Source organism: Dipodomys spectabilis, unplaced genomic scaffold (genome assembly GCF_019054845.1).
Source record: "Dipodomys spectabilis isolate Male_0828 unplaced genomic scaffold, ASM1905484v1 ptg000230l, whole genome shotgun sequence".
Classification (NCBI taxonomy): Eukaryota; Metazoa; Chordata; class Mammalia; order Rodentia; family Heteromyidae; genus Dipodomys; species Dipodomys spectabilis.
In genome coordinates, this window is record NW_024870907.1 from 4,191,054 (window position 1) to 4,205,963 (window position 14,910).

A 14,910-nucleotide genomic window follows, 5' to 3' on the forward strand; every position below is an offset into this window, starting at 1 on the left:
GTTGATAATTCAGAGCCGGCTCTGGCACAAAGTCCTTGAGGCCCAGACTCCCCCCAATAGAACTTCTGCTGTGTTTGATAGAACACGTTGAGTTTGGTATGCGTGTCTAGATAAACTGACCTGTCAGCAGCCACACCTGCATTCCCCAGCCCTGGGAGGCTCTCCTGACGTCCCTGCAAACCTCGAGCCCTGGGGAGAGCCAGGCCTTTCCTTTCTGACCACAGCAAGTCCCTGGAGCCCCTGGGCTCCACACACTTGCCTCAAGTTGTTGCCTCTCAGTACACCTGTACTGCATTACTGTTACCTGCTAAATAACAGCTGGAAGCATTGCTCATTGATTACCAAGCTTTTATAATGTAAATGAGGCTATTTACCAAGACATTACCATACATGACAGCATCCACGGCATTTCTGTGAAACTGCACCGTGCTGCATTTGTAGGAAGCCATCTTGGCTTTCTTGGAGCCTCTTTCCCCAGGTCCTCAGGTGAAAGCCAGGGAATTTTTTTGTGATCCTTCAACAATTATGATTGAGCTGGGTTCTGGTGGCTCATGCCTGTAATTGTAGTTACTCAGGCTGAGATCTGAGGATTGCAGTTCAAAGCAGCCCAGGCAGGAAACTCAGTGAGGCTCTTACCTCCAATAAAGTACTTAAAAAAAAAAAAAGCCAGAAGTGGCACTGTGGCTCAAGTGGTAGAGCATTTGCCTTGAGCAAACAAAGCTCAGGGACGGCGCCCAGGCTCAGATTTCAAGCCCTAGGACCAGCAAAAATAAAAAATAAATTATGGTTGATACTACACCTGTATGTCTAGTAAGTGTCTCTTTTCTGACAAATTGTTGATGAGGTTTTTGCTCTTTTGGTTTTGATTCCAGATCAAAGCTTGGGTCCTGTCCTCTATTTGTGCATTTCCTTCTGTTGCCCTGAGGTTGTGTGTTTGCTCTTTTACTTGAACAGGGAAAACAAGACCCAGTTATTTATTTTCCCAAACTGATAAATGCTTCCAAAGTCCTTGAGTTTGCTATGTTGGTCTGACAGCCAGGAAGATGCTGCTGTTGGCTGGCTTCCCTATTCCTTTTGTTGACTCTTGGCCTAAATACAGCATTACATTGGGGGTCTTCACACAGAAGCGCTTTCAAAATAGATAATAACTTTTGTTGTTGCCAAAATAATTTATTATAAAAACTGGTTTTTCTTTTTTTTCCGTGTGTGTGTGTGTGTGTGTGTGTGTGTGTGTGTGTGTGTGTGTGTTGTGTGTGTGTGTTATGATGAGGATTGAGCTCCAAAGGTCTTGTGATAAATTTCATTTCAATTTTATTTTGAACATACGGTTTTGTGAAAACTTTCTTACCCATGGCCTCTTATTTTGTTAGATTTGTAATAGCATTTTAAAATCTGATAAGACCTTTTTTGTTTTTAGGAAGCAGTGTAAATGTTCTGTAGGAGAATGAGATAGTGAATCTGTTTTAGTCCTTGGGGATTTCTTTTGACTGTACTTCAGATAGACTCTTCTGCCTTGTTTTTGAGCTTACTGGAAAGTCCAGAGATGAACACAGTGGGTCTTACGGCAGTGCTGGCCTCAGGACCAGGTGCCCCATGTCACATGCTCCCACAGAGCCTCCAGCTCGAGCTGACCGCCGCCTCAGCAACCCAGACTCTGTTCCCACTGAGTAGCTGGTATTGGAGGCATGGCTTCTCTTCCTGCCCTTAGACAGCCCAGCTACTCTGGGCTCTGCTGGGGCCTTTGCCACCTGTAGACCTCCAGCAGAGAGTGGTTGTAGAAACTTCCCATCAGATGTTGGGTTCATCAGGACTCCTTGCATGGAGCACTGTGCCCCATCCATCTTACTTCCTGACTTGAGCACTTTGTCAGTTTTCAGTGCTAACGGTGAGTCGTAAGCAGTCGTACCTCTGACCTGTAGTGCGTGTGATCCACAGTGTGCCTTTGATTCTGACTGAAATGGAGATTTCTGCTTTCTTATTCCAGAGTGGCAGTAGATTTCAGTGGACGCGCACTCCCGAGCAGCTGGGGAGCCTTAGTGCTAAGATCTGATCTGACCCTCAGGAGTGCGGGGCGGCCACCATGGCAGCTGCCCGGCCCAGGCAGCCGGCATGGGCTGAGTGAGCCAGCTCCACCATCATTGGCTGTGCCTCCACCTGAACCTTCTGGTGCTCTGCGCACCTGGATTTCTTGCTTCGAGCTGCAATTCTTCGCAGTCTGAGGACTTGAAGTATTCAGAACCTTCCCATCTTTTCCAGATTCATCTATGGGCTGTGGACGTTTAGGGAGTTCTTCAGTGCACTGCAAGATAACAAATTAGATTGAGACCAGACTTGCTCATTCTGAGATGACTCACCCACACACTTGCCTTGCTCACACCTGTGGGCTGGGCATGCCATATGTTAGGCCTCCGGGAGGATCAGAGCCCGAGACTCTGGTGTGGTTTACACCTTTGGATATGGTCCCCTAGGTTCCTTCCTCCGTGACTGCTCACTTATTTCTGGCAACAGATCACCAGGCCAGGACCTGTGTTCCTCGCTTTTTATTTTGATATTCCTGGTGGAGATTCTCCTGCCATTCTGTGGGGTGGTGAGCCAGTGAGTGAGCGAGATGTTTTCCCTTGCCCTGAACTATTTAGGAAAAAGGAGGACCTCTCTTTTATTCTTCTTTCAGTCACACTAAATGGCTTTTTCGCTGTTTTTCAGGTTCTCACTTAACTACTAATGTGCTGGGTAGCTTACTCTTTGGATCCTAATCCTTTTCTCTTACCTCGACTTGGACTGGAGTTCTGCTAAGCAGCCATTTGGATGCAGAGCGGTTGCTGCCTGCTTGCCTGGCACCTAGTTCTTGTGCACCATGTTGGATCATCCATTGAGCCACCTTCATAAACAGACACACACAAATACCTGCCCTTGGAGGAGACCTGCCCCGGCCAGCAGCGCACCCTCTGTTTAGAACTCAGCATGGGAGTAGCTCTGCCCTCTCTATGTCCAGTGAGATGTCTCCACGCCTAAGCCTTCTCTCTGCATATAGGGAGGAGGCGAGAGAGCTTTAGTACCATGGCAGAATACTGTTGCAGCCTAACCCAACTGTCTGAGCGTGCCCAGAATTGGCCTGATGCCCAGGGGTTCTGTTTTGGGGCAGTCCAGCTTGGCCGTCTGAAAGGACTGTAAACACTGCACTGTCTGAAGATGGGGCCCAGTGTTGCCTTGCCCAGTTGTTAGCATCTGTTATTTGCTTTGCTACCTGGTTTTTCTTCTCCCTTCTCTTCCCCTTCCTTCATCCTCAGCCATTACACAGTACTAATGTCTGTCTCATTGGTGGTACACCAAGCCTCTGCTGGGCCAGTTGGCAAGCCTGCCAGCAGGAGCTCCAACATGGTCTGGCTCCCTCCTGTGTGGGGTGGGCATTGGCTGCTTCAGTTGAGTCTTCACAGAGATTGTCTCAGCAGAAGTAGGTGGTCAAGGGAGTCTTCTTGTTTGCTGTGCTATTATTGAATGCTTGAAAGGTACACTACAAGTGTAACTCCTTTGGTCATAGCAAGAGTAAAAATGTGCTGACAGAAGACAGTTGGCACTGCCTACCACTCTGAGACGCTTGCTTCTGCTAGCCAGTAGCATCATGGGCTGGGAGGGACTCAGAGGGTGTGTGAGTCCTGTTGGCTGGTTTCACGTGGGCTGGTGGGGCCGCAGTAGAGGCACAGAGGGTTTGTGTCCTCGTGTGGGTGAGCCCTCAGTGACACACATGCTGGTGGCCACAGGTGCTAACAGGGTGGAGCCGAGTCCATGCAGTCCGATGGGCTCTGACTTCTTCACCACCAGGCCTTGGCCTCTGAGTGGACTGTGGTGACTTCCTGACCAGCTCGGGTCTTCGTAGCCACCTTGTACACTTCAGGTAGGTTATGGAAAGGCTTGGGCAGAGGGGAACTCCAGGGATGCTGTCGTTGTCTAGGTGTTTGGGACTCAGCTGCCTTAAAACCAGGGCAGGAAATTTGGGTTCTGGTTTGGTATTTGTGATGTTCCTGGACACTGCCGGCAGCACCCAGGGTTCATGCACTGGCTCTGTCCAGGAGCTAGCTCTCCTCATTAGTTCTCCAACCACTAGCTTTTACAGTTGCTCAGATCTGTCCCTACTGAGCCTTTACAATTTAGAGGCTCAGGCTATGTTAGAGCCTGCTCTTTACAAGTGCCCTGTGGGTCAGGTACCCGCCTGTCTCTGTGTGGATTGTAGGCCTTGGGCTTCTGGTAGAGGTGGTAGAACCTGGGATTGTAGACTCTTTCAGACTCAATATCCTTGCAGGGTTGATGAGGACACAACTATCCCTAGTGCTGAGAGAGAATGCCTTGTTCCCTGACCCTGCAGCTGATGCTCTGCACAGGAAGTGGGACGCAGGCCGTGATGGAGGCAGAGGCAGGGAAGACTTGGGCCTGGCTGCTGTGTCACAGGTCTGTGGCTTCCAGGGACCTTTCCAGGTCTGAGCTGTGGATCGCTGGATTGTGTTTTCCCTTCAGGGACATGTCCAGAGCCTGGAAGTCCTGAAGGCTCTGTTGTAGCCATGCCCGCGTCTCAGCCCCATCTGAGATGCAGTGTCCCTGAGAGTCTGACCTGAGCCATACTCTGCCCAGATGGAATGTCCCCTCAGCTTCCCAGTGGTGGTGCCCACCCCTTCCCAGTAGCTCAGAGTGTTTGCGTGTCAGTGAACATGCCCACATGTGTCAGCCTACGTGCAGTGTGCCTGTAATAAAACACTCAGGAAAAGCAGGGAGGGAGATATCCTCCTTCTCTTAAGACTTTTTCAGGAAAGAGTTCTTTTCCTTTTTTAGACCTTCCCTAGATTTTTATCTTTTCCTTCCACAATCACTTGGGGCCCTAACAAGGCACTTGGATGTGAGAATCGATGTGACTCCATCTTTACGGAGCGCTGGGGTGCGTGAGGGCTGTGTATATGGACTCTTCTGGTCTCTGTGGGTCTCTCCTGAGCTGGCCCTGCAAGGCTCTTCTTCCTCTTGCCCCAGGCTGCTGCCTGCCGCATGGGCCAGGTTGGCTACACCTCTCTCCCAGTTCCTTGTTGGAGGTGCATCCCAGCTACCTGAGGGACTGGTGCAGGTTGGAAGGGCAGAGAAACCACCTTGGTTGGCCCCGCCTGTGTCTGCTCAGTCTGCATGGTACTTGTGTCACCCCTGGGGATGGGGACCAAAGGTCTCCTGTAGGACACACCACTGTGGGCCTTCTCTCAGGCCTTTGGGACAGTGAAGTGTTCTGGTCCCTGAGCAAATGACCTTGGTCACTGAGTTGGGCATGTGGATATGGCCTGGCTTCGGGAATTTCTGGGGGAAGAGTGCCTGTCTGGGATGTGGCTTGCTCATTAATTCTACCAGACTTGTTAGCAGACCGTCTCCTGGGGCCAGCACAGTTCCCCTCAGCAACACTAGAGGGCACTCAGCTTGCAGTCCCTTTTCAGCCTCAGGCCCAATCATCTGGCCGTCAGCTTTTGGTGCATCTGGTTTGGGTGGGCTCTCTGACTCCACTGGCTCAGGAAGAGGCAGCACAGCCCACTGTAAGAGTTGGGACACAGATGGGAGTGCGGCCCCTCCCCTCTCCTGTCTTCTGCTTCCTCAGTGGTGGAAGGCGACATGGTGCAGCCTCTCAGCCATGTGCCAGCAGAAGCTGGCCTGTTCCACAGAGGAAATGTGGGAGAATACTGGGGCATTATAATCTGGCCACTCAACCTAAACTTTTTTTTTTTTTTTCTTTTGTCGGTGATGAGGACTGAACTCTGGGCCTGGGCGCTGTCCCTCAGCTCTTCAACTTAAAGCTAGTGCCCTACTACTTGAGCCACAGTGCCACTTCCGGCTTTTCTCTGCTTATGGGGTGCTGAGAAATCGAACTGAGGGCCTCATGCATTTTTTAAGAAAGTGCTTTATTGACAAAATTAGCATGTTTTAGTTTGAAAATATTTTTTAATATACTTCTTAAGGATGTATGTGGGCAGGTGATACTGATAGCTTTATTGGGAAAACATACTTCTTTTATAACTCCCTCTTCCTCTCAGCACCTGCGACCTGGGGTTTGCCCTGATTCAGGAGAGGCCTCTGTAGGGCAGACATGTAATTCCTTATTGTTGACATAAAGTTTGTTTCTTCAAGAAGGAAATTGACAATCAATTTGGCCTGGATTTGCCTAGGTTAAAAGGCTGTTCAGATACTGGGATCATGTGCTGTTCACTCAGCTCTCAGGATGCCTTCACACCCGTGAGTCTCAGCTCCATGTGGGGAAACCTCCAGGAACACCGTGTCCCATGTGCTCTAGTGCTGGTGATTTGGAGGTGGCCTAGATTCAAGGGGCCCTCTCTCTGATTTTTGGTGTGTGTGTGTGTGTGTGTGTGTGTGTGCGCATGCATGCCAGTACTGTGGCTTGAACTTGGGGCTTGGCACTGTTTGTGAGCTTTATCACTCAGGGCCAGCGCTCTGCCACGTGAGCCACAGCCATGCTTCCCGGCTTTTGGTGGGTGGCTGGAGATGAGGTACCTGCCTTGGTTTAGAACTGTGACTCTTAGATCTCAGCCTCCTGAGTAATTAGGGTTTTAGACTTGAGACACTGGTATTCAGCTGCTGTTACTGTTTTAAAAGTGTTTATCCATAGGTTCTTGTTAATGCTGATCTTTTGAACCAGTTTTTTTCTTTGTTTCTGGGGCTCAAACTCAAGGTCTCACACACTACTAGACAAGCATTCTACTACTGAGCAACATTTCCAAACTTGTTGTGTGTGTGTAGGCAGGGAGGGGTTGTGCCTGTCCTGGATCTTGAACTCAGGTCCTGGGCACTGTCTTGAGCTTCTTTAGTTAAGATTAGTGTTCTACCATGTGAGCCACAGCTCCACTTTGGACTTTTTGGTGGTTAGTTGGAGATAAGAGTCTCACAGGCTCCTCTGCCTGGGCTGGCTTTGAACCATCATATTCAAATCTCAGTCTCTGGAGTAGCTAGGATTACAGGGGCAGGAAGGAGCCAGCAATGCCCAGCTCCAAGCATTTCTTTCCCTCAAATTTAACCTTCCCTGAAGTTCCACGATGGTGGAAGTGATGGTGGTAATAGGCCCCCATCCTGGGTTTGGTTCTCCAGACACAAGCCTGTCCCCCATAGGGTGGGTGGGCTTTGTTGTGAGCTTGCAGAAGTTCTGTTCATTTGGGAAGAGATAGCAAGGGGCTTGGTGCTTCACTTTCATGGAGCTTGTTTAAGAAAATCTTGCCAGTGCTTATAGGATCGCTTTAACTATGATTTGTGTTTATTTTACTCAACAATGTTTCTGTTAATCTACTGAGGTCATGCTTTGTATATGAAATGTTCTTTGGAAAATGTATTCCACGTTGAAAGGAGAAAGTTAGTATAAGTCAGGAATGAATTGGATCGAATAACAGCTCTGGCTGAGCTGACCAGTTCTACCTGCTTGTGTTCCAGGTCTTACCAATGGCTTTGGGGGTGCAAGGAGTGAGCAGGAGCCGGGCAGTGGCCCAGGAAGGAGAGCCACACCCCGGCGACGCTGTGCATCGGAATCCAGCGTCTCTTCCAGCAGCAGCCCACTCTGCGATTCAAGGTGGGCATGCCCCTGGCAACAGCCCACTCTGCCCCTCAAGGTGGGCACGCCCCTGGCAACTGCCCGCTCTGTGATTCAAGGTGGGCACGCCCCTGGCAACAGCCTGCTCTGCCCCTCGAGGTGGGCACGCCCCTGGCAGCAGCTCACTCTGCCCCTCGAGGTGGGCACACCCCCGCAGCAGCTAACTCTGCCCCTCGAGGTGGGCACACCCCAACAGCTCACTCTGCCCCTTGAGGTGGGCACGCCCCTGCAGCAGCTCTCTCTGCCCCTCGAGGTGGGCATACCCCCGGCATAGCCCGCTCTGCCCCTCGAGGTGAGCATGCCCCCAGCAGCCCACTCTGCCCCTCAAGGTGGGCACGCCCCCAGCAGCTCGCTCTGCCCCTCGAGGTGGGCACGCCCCCAGCAGCAGCTCTCTCTGCTCCTCGAGGTGGGCATGCCCCCGGCATAGCCCGCTCTGCTCCTCGAGATGGGCACGCCCCCGCAGCAGCTAACTCTGCCCCTCGAGGTGGGCACGCCCCCAGCAGCCCACCCTGCCCCTCGAGGTGGGCACGCCCCCAGCAGCAGCTCTCTCTGCCCCTCAAGGTGGGCACGCCCCCAGCAGCCCACTCTGCCCCTCAAGGTGGGCACGCCCCCAGCAGCTCGCTCTGCCCCTCGAGGTGGGCACGCCCCCAGCAGCTTGCTCTGCCCCTCGAGGTGGGCACACCCCCAGCAGCCCACCCTGCCCCTCGAGGTGGGCACGCCCCCAGCAGCCCGCTCTGCCCCTCGAGGTGGGCACGCCCCCAGCAGCAGCTCTCTCAGCTCCTCGAGGTGGGCACGCCCCCGGCATAGCCCGCTCTGCTCCTCGAGATGGGCACGCCCCCGCAGCAGCTAACTCTGCCCCTCGAGGTGGGCACGCCCCCAGCAGCCCACCCTGCCCCTTGAGGTGGGCATGCCCCCAGCAGCAGCTCTCTCTGCCCCTCGAGGTGGGCACGCCCCCAGCAGCCCACCCTGCCCCTCGAGGTGGGCACGCCCCCAGCAGCCCACCCTGCCCCTCGAGGTGGGCACACCCCCAGCAGCAGCTCTCTCTGCCCCTCGAGGTGGGCACGCCCCCAGCAGCTCGCTCTGCCCCTCGAGGTGGGCACGCCCCCAGCAGCCCGCTCTGCCCCTTGAGGTGGGCATGCCCCCAGCAGCCCGCTCTGCCCCTCGAGGTGGGCACGCCCCCAGCAGCTCGCTCTGCCCCTCGAGGTGGGCACGCCCCCAGCAGCCCGCTCTGCCCCTCGAGGTGGGCACACCCCCAGCAGCTCGCTCTGCCTCTCGAGGTGGGCACACCCCCAGCAGCTCGCTCTGCCCCTCGAGGTGGGCATGCCCCCAGCAGCCCGCTCTGTCCCTCGAGGTGGGCACGCCCCCAGCAGCTCGCTCTGCCCCTCGAGGTGGGCACGCCCCCAGCAGCCCGCTCTGCCCCTCGAGGTGGGCACACTCCCAGCAGCTCGCTCTGCCCCTCGAGGTGGGCACCCCCCCAGCAGCCCGCTCTGCCCCTTGAGGTGGGCATGCCCCCAGCAGCAGCCCGCTCTGCCCCTCGAGGTGGGCACACCCCCACAGCAGCTAACTGCCCCTCGAGGTGGGCACACCCCAACAGCTCACTCTGCTCCTTGAGGTGGGCACGCCCCCAGCAACAGCTCACTCTGCCCCAGCAGCCCGCTCTGCTCCTCGAGGTGGGCACGCCCCCAGCAGCTCGCTCTGCCCCTGGAGGTGGGCACACCCCCAGCAGCCCGCTCTGTCCTTCGAGGTGGGCACGCCCCCGGCAGCTCGCTCTGCCCCTAGAGGTGGGCACACCCCCAGCAGCCCGCTCTGCCCCTCAAGGCGGGCACGCTCCTAGTTTCCTCTGTGTGCAGCTCCTGGGTACTTTCTTGCTCGGCTTCTGAAGTTTCAGAGCTCAACTCTTCTAGGGTCTTGAGAAAGGCTGACCCCAGGGTTTGTGCTGTGCCCTTCACAGACAGTTTCCTATGGAGATACTTTGATGTGCTTTGTAAATGGTAAAATTACAATACAATATGGATGTTGGTGGCTTCTGCCTGTAATCCTAGCTATTCAGGAAGCTGAGATCTGAAGATTGCTGTTCACAGTCAGCCTGGGCAGAGAAGTCTGTGAGATATTACCTTCAATCACCAAAAAGCTGGAAGTGGGGGAGTGGCCCAAGTGGTAGAACACTAACCAGCCTTGAGCAAAAAAGCCAAGATTGTGAGGCCCTCAGTTCAAGTCCTAAAATGGCATGGAAAAGAAAAAACAACCAAAGCAAAACACATACAAAAAGCGCAATTTTAGAATCTGTGGTTAAGCGTCAGTCTTTCCTCCCCAAATCCCACCTTCAGTATGGCGGGACGCAGCCCTTCACAACAGTGGCACAGGTAGCCCCTGAATGTCTCACTATAGCCCCAGTTGCAGGCCTGCCTGGGGGGCGGTGCCCCCTTCCCACAGCCCAGCCTGGTGGGCAGCTGCTGTGTGTGCAGCATGTGGTGGTGGAGGGAATTACCAGGCAGCAGGGGTGTTCACAGTCTGTAGTGTCACTTTCTGACTGGTCTGTTTCTTTTCAAAGTTTCAGTGCACCGAAGTGTGGGCGCGGCAAGCCTGCTCTTGTGCGAAGGCACACGCTGGAGGATCGCAGTGAGCTGATCTCCTGTATTGAAAATGGGAACTACGCCAAAGCAGCCAGGATTGCGGCTGGTGAGTTATACCAACAACTTCGAGATACTGCAGAAGGGAACTCCTCTAATACCTGGCCTAGTAGTGTGGGGTTGTCAGCCAAGCTCATTGCATCCGGTAAATCATTCCCCAAGAAGAGTGCTTCAAGGCTGGGTCCCCTAGGTGGAGGCCCTGCGAGGGCACACGGGACTCGGGGTGACTCATCACGGTTCAGACAGGGTTAGTGTAGGTTATTTGGCATTCTCTGCTGAGTCTCTGTAGAGGTGTCCTCAGCCTCAGGCCATGAGGGACTTGCTGGGCTGGCTGCCTAGTCCTATGGCTAGCCCCTGGGGGTAGAGTTGAGTGGGCACAAATGTCACTGTAAGACAGCTATGTTGGGTGTGAGTGTGAGTGGTTGGGGGTCACTAGGCCATGGGGCGGAGTAAAGTTCTGGGTCTGAGAACTGATGGATTACAGGGTTTCTCTGCTTTGAAGAGGAGCAGAGGTCAGTTGGGCATCTGACACTGGTGGTCAGTCTGGACTTCGGAAGTGGTGGGCTCTGGAGAGGAGTCTGGGGCTGCGGGAGGATGTATGCAGGGAAGCGGAGGACAGGGGCTGGCTCTTTGGAGGGAGCTTTTCTGTGCATAGGAGGCGGCAAGAATGCACCAAAGGAGGTCTTTGGAGGGAGAGGCTCAGGTGTTAGGGACCAATATTGGTCACAGGACTTAAGGCATTCGGGACCAGTATCCTTCACAGTCCTTGAACTGGGAGGACATGAGGTTCTGTAGGTCTTTTGGAGGCAAGTGAACCATGGGCAGGCTACAGGGAGAGCATGCGTGCGTGCGTGTGTGGTGGCCATCTGCCTCCTGGTGGTGGTGACTGAACTTATACTTGAGAGGCTGGGCACTGGACGTGTCTGGGGAACCCATGGCGTGCGTGTGTGTGTGTGTGTGTGGTGGCGGCCATCTGCCTCCTGGTGGTGACTGAACTTACACTTGAGAGGCTGGGCACTGGGCGTGTCTGTGTGTGGTGGCCATCTGCCTCCTGGTGGTGGTGACTGAACTTATACTTGAGAGGCTGGGCACTGAGCGTGTCTGGGGAACCCCTGGCTTGTGTGCTGCACTGGGCCAGCAGTGGCTCTCCTGATGGCTCGCTTGGGGGGGTCTCTTTACCAGAAGTGGGGCAGAACAGCATGTGGATTTCCACGGATGCCGCGGCCTCTGCCCTGGAGCCCCTGAAAGTGGTGTGGGCCAAGTGTAGTGGCTACCCCTCCTACCCAGCACTGGTGAGTGGGGCACCGGGAGGGGTCCCGGGCCTAGGTGTGCCCAGGAGAGCGTGGCTGTGCTGAGAGGCAGTGTGTGAGTGGCCTGGGCTCGTGGGTGTATGCTCTGGGTTTGAGAGTGCTTGGTGTGACAGGAGCCTGTCCCCGGCAGATCATCGATCCCAAGATGCCAAGAGTGCCTGGCCACCACAACGGGGTCACGATCCCCGCCCCACCCCTGGATGTGCTGAAGATCGGGGAGCACATGCAGACCAAGTCTGAGGAGAAGCTGTTTCTTGTTCTGTTCTTTGATAATAAGAGAAGTTGGTGAGTGTGCAGTTCAGGCTGGAGGCCCTTCCCTGTGGTCCTGGGTGCTGTGGCTTGTGCTGCTTCTGGGTCCAGGGTGGGGGGACTGAGAAGGGCAGCCAGCCTCCAATGGTTGATGTCCAGAGAGGGCGAGACTGAGAAAGGGCAGCCAGCATCCAATGGCTGATGTCCAGAGAGGGCGGGACTGAGAAAGGGCAGCCAGTATCCAATGGCTGATATCCAGAGAGGGTGGGATTGAGAAAGGGCAGCCAGCATCTAATGGCTGATGCCTAGAGAGGGTGGGATTGAGAAAGGGCAGCATCCAATGGTTGATGTCCAGAGAGGGCAGGGCTGAGAAAGGGCAGCATCCAATGGTTGATGTCCAGAAAGGGGGAAACGGGGAAAGGGCAGCATCCAATGGCTGCTGTGGGAGCTGCACTGCTCACTGGATGGTTTTTACCTGACAGTGTCATCTTGCTTCTGAAGTCCTGGCTGGCTAGCTGACTGGTCCAGGCTGCTTGACCTCATGCCTATTCAAGTCCACAAAAGTACCCCTGGGGGCCTTGCGTTGAGCTCCTAGATTCAAGTGCTTTGCCAGGACTCAAGTGCCCCCTGTCCACAGCATCTGCTTCTGTCTCCACCCAGCTCTGCTCAGATGCTCAGCATTTGAGGCCCCAATATAGCCTGGTTCGGCGTGGGGCCTACTATCTCCGACCACTTGAGCTGTCAGGAGGGCCCGTCCAGCTGGGTGTGGGCTTTTCCTGGGTGGCCCCAGAGTTCTGTCAGCAATTGCACTCAGTGCCCAGGAGGTGCTTCCCGTTCTGGCTGCACATAAGGGTCTGCCAACGCATCTTGTGTTCTTCCCATTTATCCTGCTGTCCTTGGCAGCTGCTCCCTTAGACCCAGAGGGAGGACTTCCTGGGGCTAACCCTTTTTTGTGTTAGGATCCCCCTCTCCCCCACAATGCCCACCCAGGGCTCCTTGGCCTGTGCTACAAGCATAGTCTGGGTCTGGTTGCTTTGCCTGCCCTGCGTGGCAGCTCAGAGGTGTTTTGGAGAAGGAAGAGTGCTCATGGTTTCCATGCCTTTCCTGAGCCCTAGAGGAAGATGAAGGGACGCAGCGCACATCCTGCCTGTTCTATTGCATGGGGCCCTGCTGGTGTCTGACAGCACAGCTGTGCTGCCAGCTCCTGCCTGTGTGCGGGTGAAGGGGCGCGTGGGGCAGCTGCGCTTACTTTTCCCATCTCTTTCGTCTAAAAAGGCAGTGGCTTCCCAAGTCCAAAATGGTGCCCCTTGGTATTGACGAGACCATCGACAAGCTAAAAATGATGGAAGGGAGGAACTCCAGCATCCGGAAGGCTGTGCGGGTGGCCTTTGACCGCGCCATGAACCACCTGAGCCGGGTCCATGGGGAGCCCGCCAGTGACCTCAGTGACATTGACTGAGCCTTGTCCATAGTGTTGATAAAGCTGTACATGTTGTATATTGTTCAAAACTTAACTTATTCTGATTTTGTAGCTGTAGTTCTGTAGTTCTTTTCTCCCCAGGGAGGGGGAGGTTTCATTTCCAAGTTTTCTATGGAACCATCTCATCTTGGCGCTCTGTGGGGGCAGGGGCGTCCTAGCCGCGTGGCCGGCGCTGTAGGGGGCAGGTGTCCCAGCCACATGGCGGGCCCGCTTCCTGGTTGTGCCACGGCCTCACTTTCTTTGACCTGTAGCTTTTTTTTTTAAAGACCTTTGAATGTTTAATAATTTTGTAAATCATGCTCTTTGCACAGAGTGCCACTTATTTAATAAGACGGGATGTAAATTTACAATGACAAATGTGTATTTTAAGAAAGAAAATGACATTATTTTGAATGGTACTTTGTGCAAAGAGAATAAAAACTTAACGCTGTGTGCATCACTTGCAAATCACCAAAAACACTCCGCCAGCTGCGCCAGGCGGGCCATTGTTGTCGTCCTGTCTGTCCCTTCTCCTGCTCCACCCCAGCCCCTCGAGCGTGCCTCCCAGCAGATTATTTATTGTAGAAGTGTACTCATTTGCTTTATAATGAAAAATAAATTTGCAAAAGTATATTGATATGCATTTTTATACAGCACATAAAAATTCAACTCGGTTTGGGAGCAGAATGTGTTGGGCGGTTCGATAAACAACTGGCCTGTGAGTACTTTGATTTTGTAACTTGTAATCCTGTTTACAATGAGGGGCTTTCTGTAACTTGTTTTAATTTAGAACACTTTGGTAGCAATAGAACTTTGGATACATTTTTGTATGGTACATGTGATGTATATAGAATTAGTACTTTATTTTTATTTTTAAGAGGTAAAGCATTATGTTAGGGGAGAAAGCAGGGTGGGTTTCCAAATTTGCATTTTTTTATATTAAAAATAAAGTGAAGATTTGGATGGTGTGGCCCTTTCATTCCTACATCAGCAGGAGGCTGGGCACGGAGGGACGGAGGGCTTGCGGGGAGGCCACAGTGTGGAGGGTATGGAGCAGGACCAGCAAGTGACACGTCTCCATTTTCAGAGCGGCTCTCGATGGCATTATTTTCATTTTAGAGCTATAGTTACTTTACAATTTTTAAGTGTTCTTTTAAAGTCTACCTTGTTTGTAACATCTCCGTAGAAACGTAAATAAAGTCGTCCTTTAGTAGCTTTTGTTCTTACTGCGTACCTGCTGCTAGTCTCCTTCCTGAAGGCAGGTACCCGCTGCTCCCGTCACTCAGAAAGGCTGGGCGTGCAGGGCAGGGCAGGCTGGGGGAGTGGGTCAGCATTGGGGATGCCAGCTGGGATGCCATTGGTTGCCCTCTACTTCCCACCCACAGCCATCCTGGTGCCAATGGGTAGGGCAGAAGGAGGCATTAAAATGGCCGCTAGCTGCCATCTCTGGTGGGTGCCGCTTCCTGGATGCCCCCATCCTCTGCTGGCTGTGTGCACAGGTGAGTTTCGCAGTGGAGAGGGCTTGCAGACAGGAGCAGTTTGGAATTGGAGTCTTGTGCTGCCACAGCAGTGGCTAGCATCAGTACTGGCAAACACCAGGCTGTGACGTGACCTTGTCTCTGATGCCCCAGGCCATTGGTTCCTTCTAAGAAT

At 53.6% G+C, this 14,910-nt stretch overlaps 1 protein-coding gene across 7 annotated transcripts in view; it reads left to right on the forward strand.

Annotated features, from left to right (window-relative positions):
* Nucleotides 1-14,470, forward strand: part of Brd1 (bromodomain containing 1) — a 52,323-nt gene extending 37,853 nt beyond the window's left edge. For 5 of the 7 annotated variants that reach the window (XM_042698026.1, XM_042698025.1, XM_042698024.1 and 2 more), the window contains 5 exons: nucleotides 7,453-7,588; nucleotides 10,161-10,288; nucleotides 11,422-11,531; nucleotides 11,680-11,834; nucleotides 13,074-14,470. In XM_042698026.1, coding sequence (XP_042553960.1) covers nucleotides 7,453-7,588; nucleotides 10,161-10,288; nucleotides 11,422-11,531; nucleotides 11,680-11,834; nucleotides 13,074-13,257 — 713 coding nt within the window. In that variant the 3' untranslated portion in view covers nucleotides 13,258-14,470. Of the gene's footprint in view, nucleotides 1-1,984; nucleotides 2,051-7,452; nucleotides 7,589-10,160; nucleotides 10,289-11,421; nucleotides 11,532-11,679; nucleotides 11,835-13,073 lie in introns of those variants that run through there. The other 2 variants (XM_042698029.1, XM_042698031.1) reach the window with 2 other exon arrangements.
* Nucleotides 14,471-14,910: the final 440 nt, after the last annotated feature.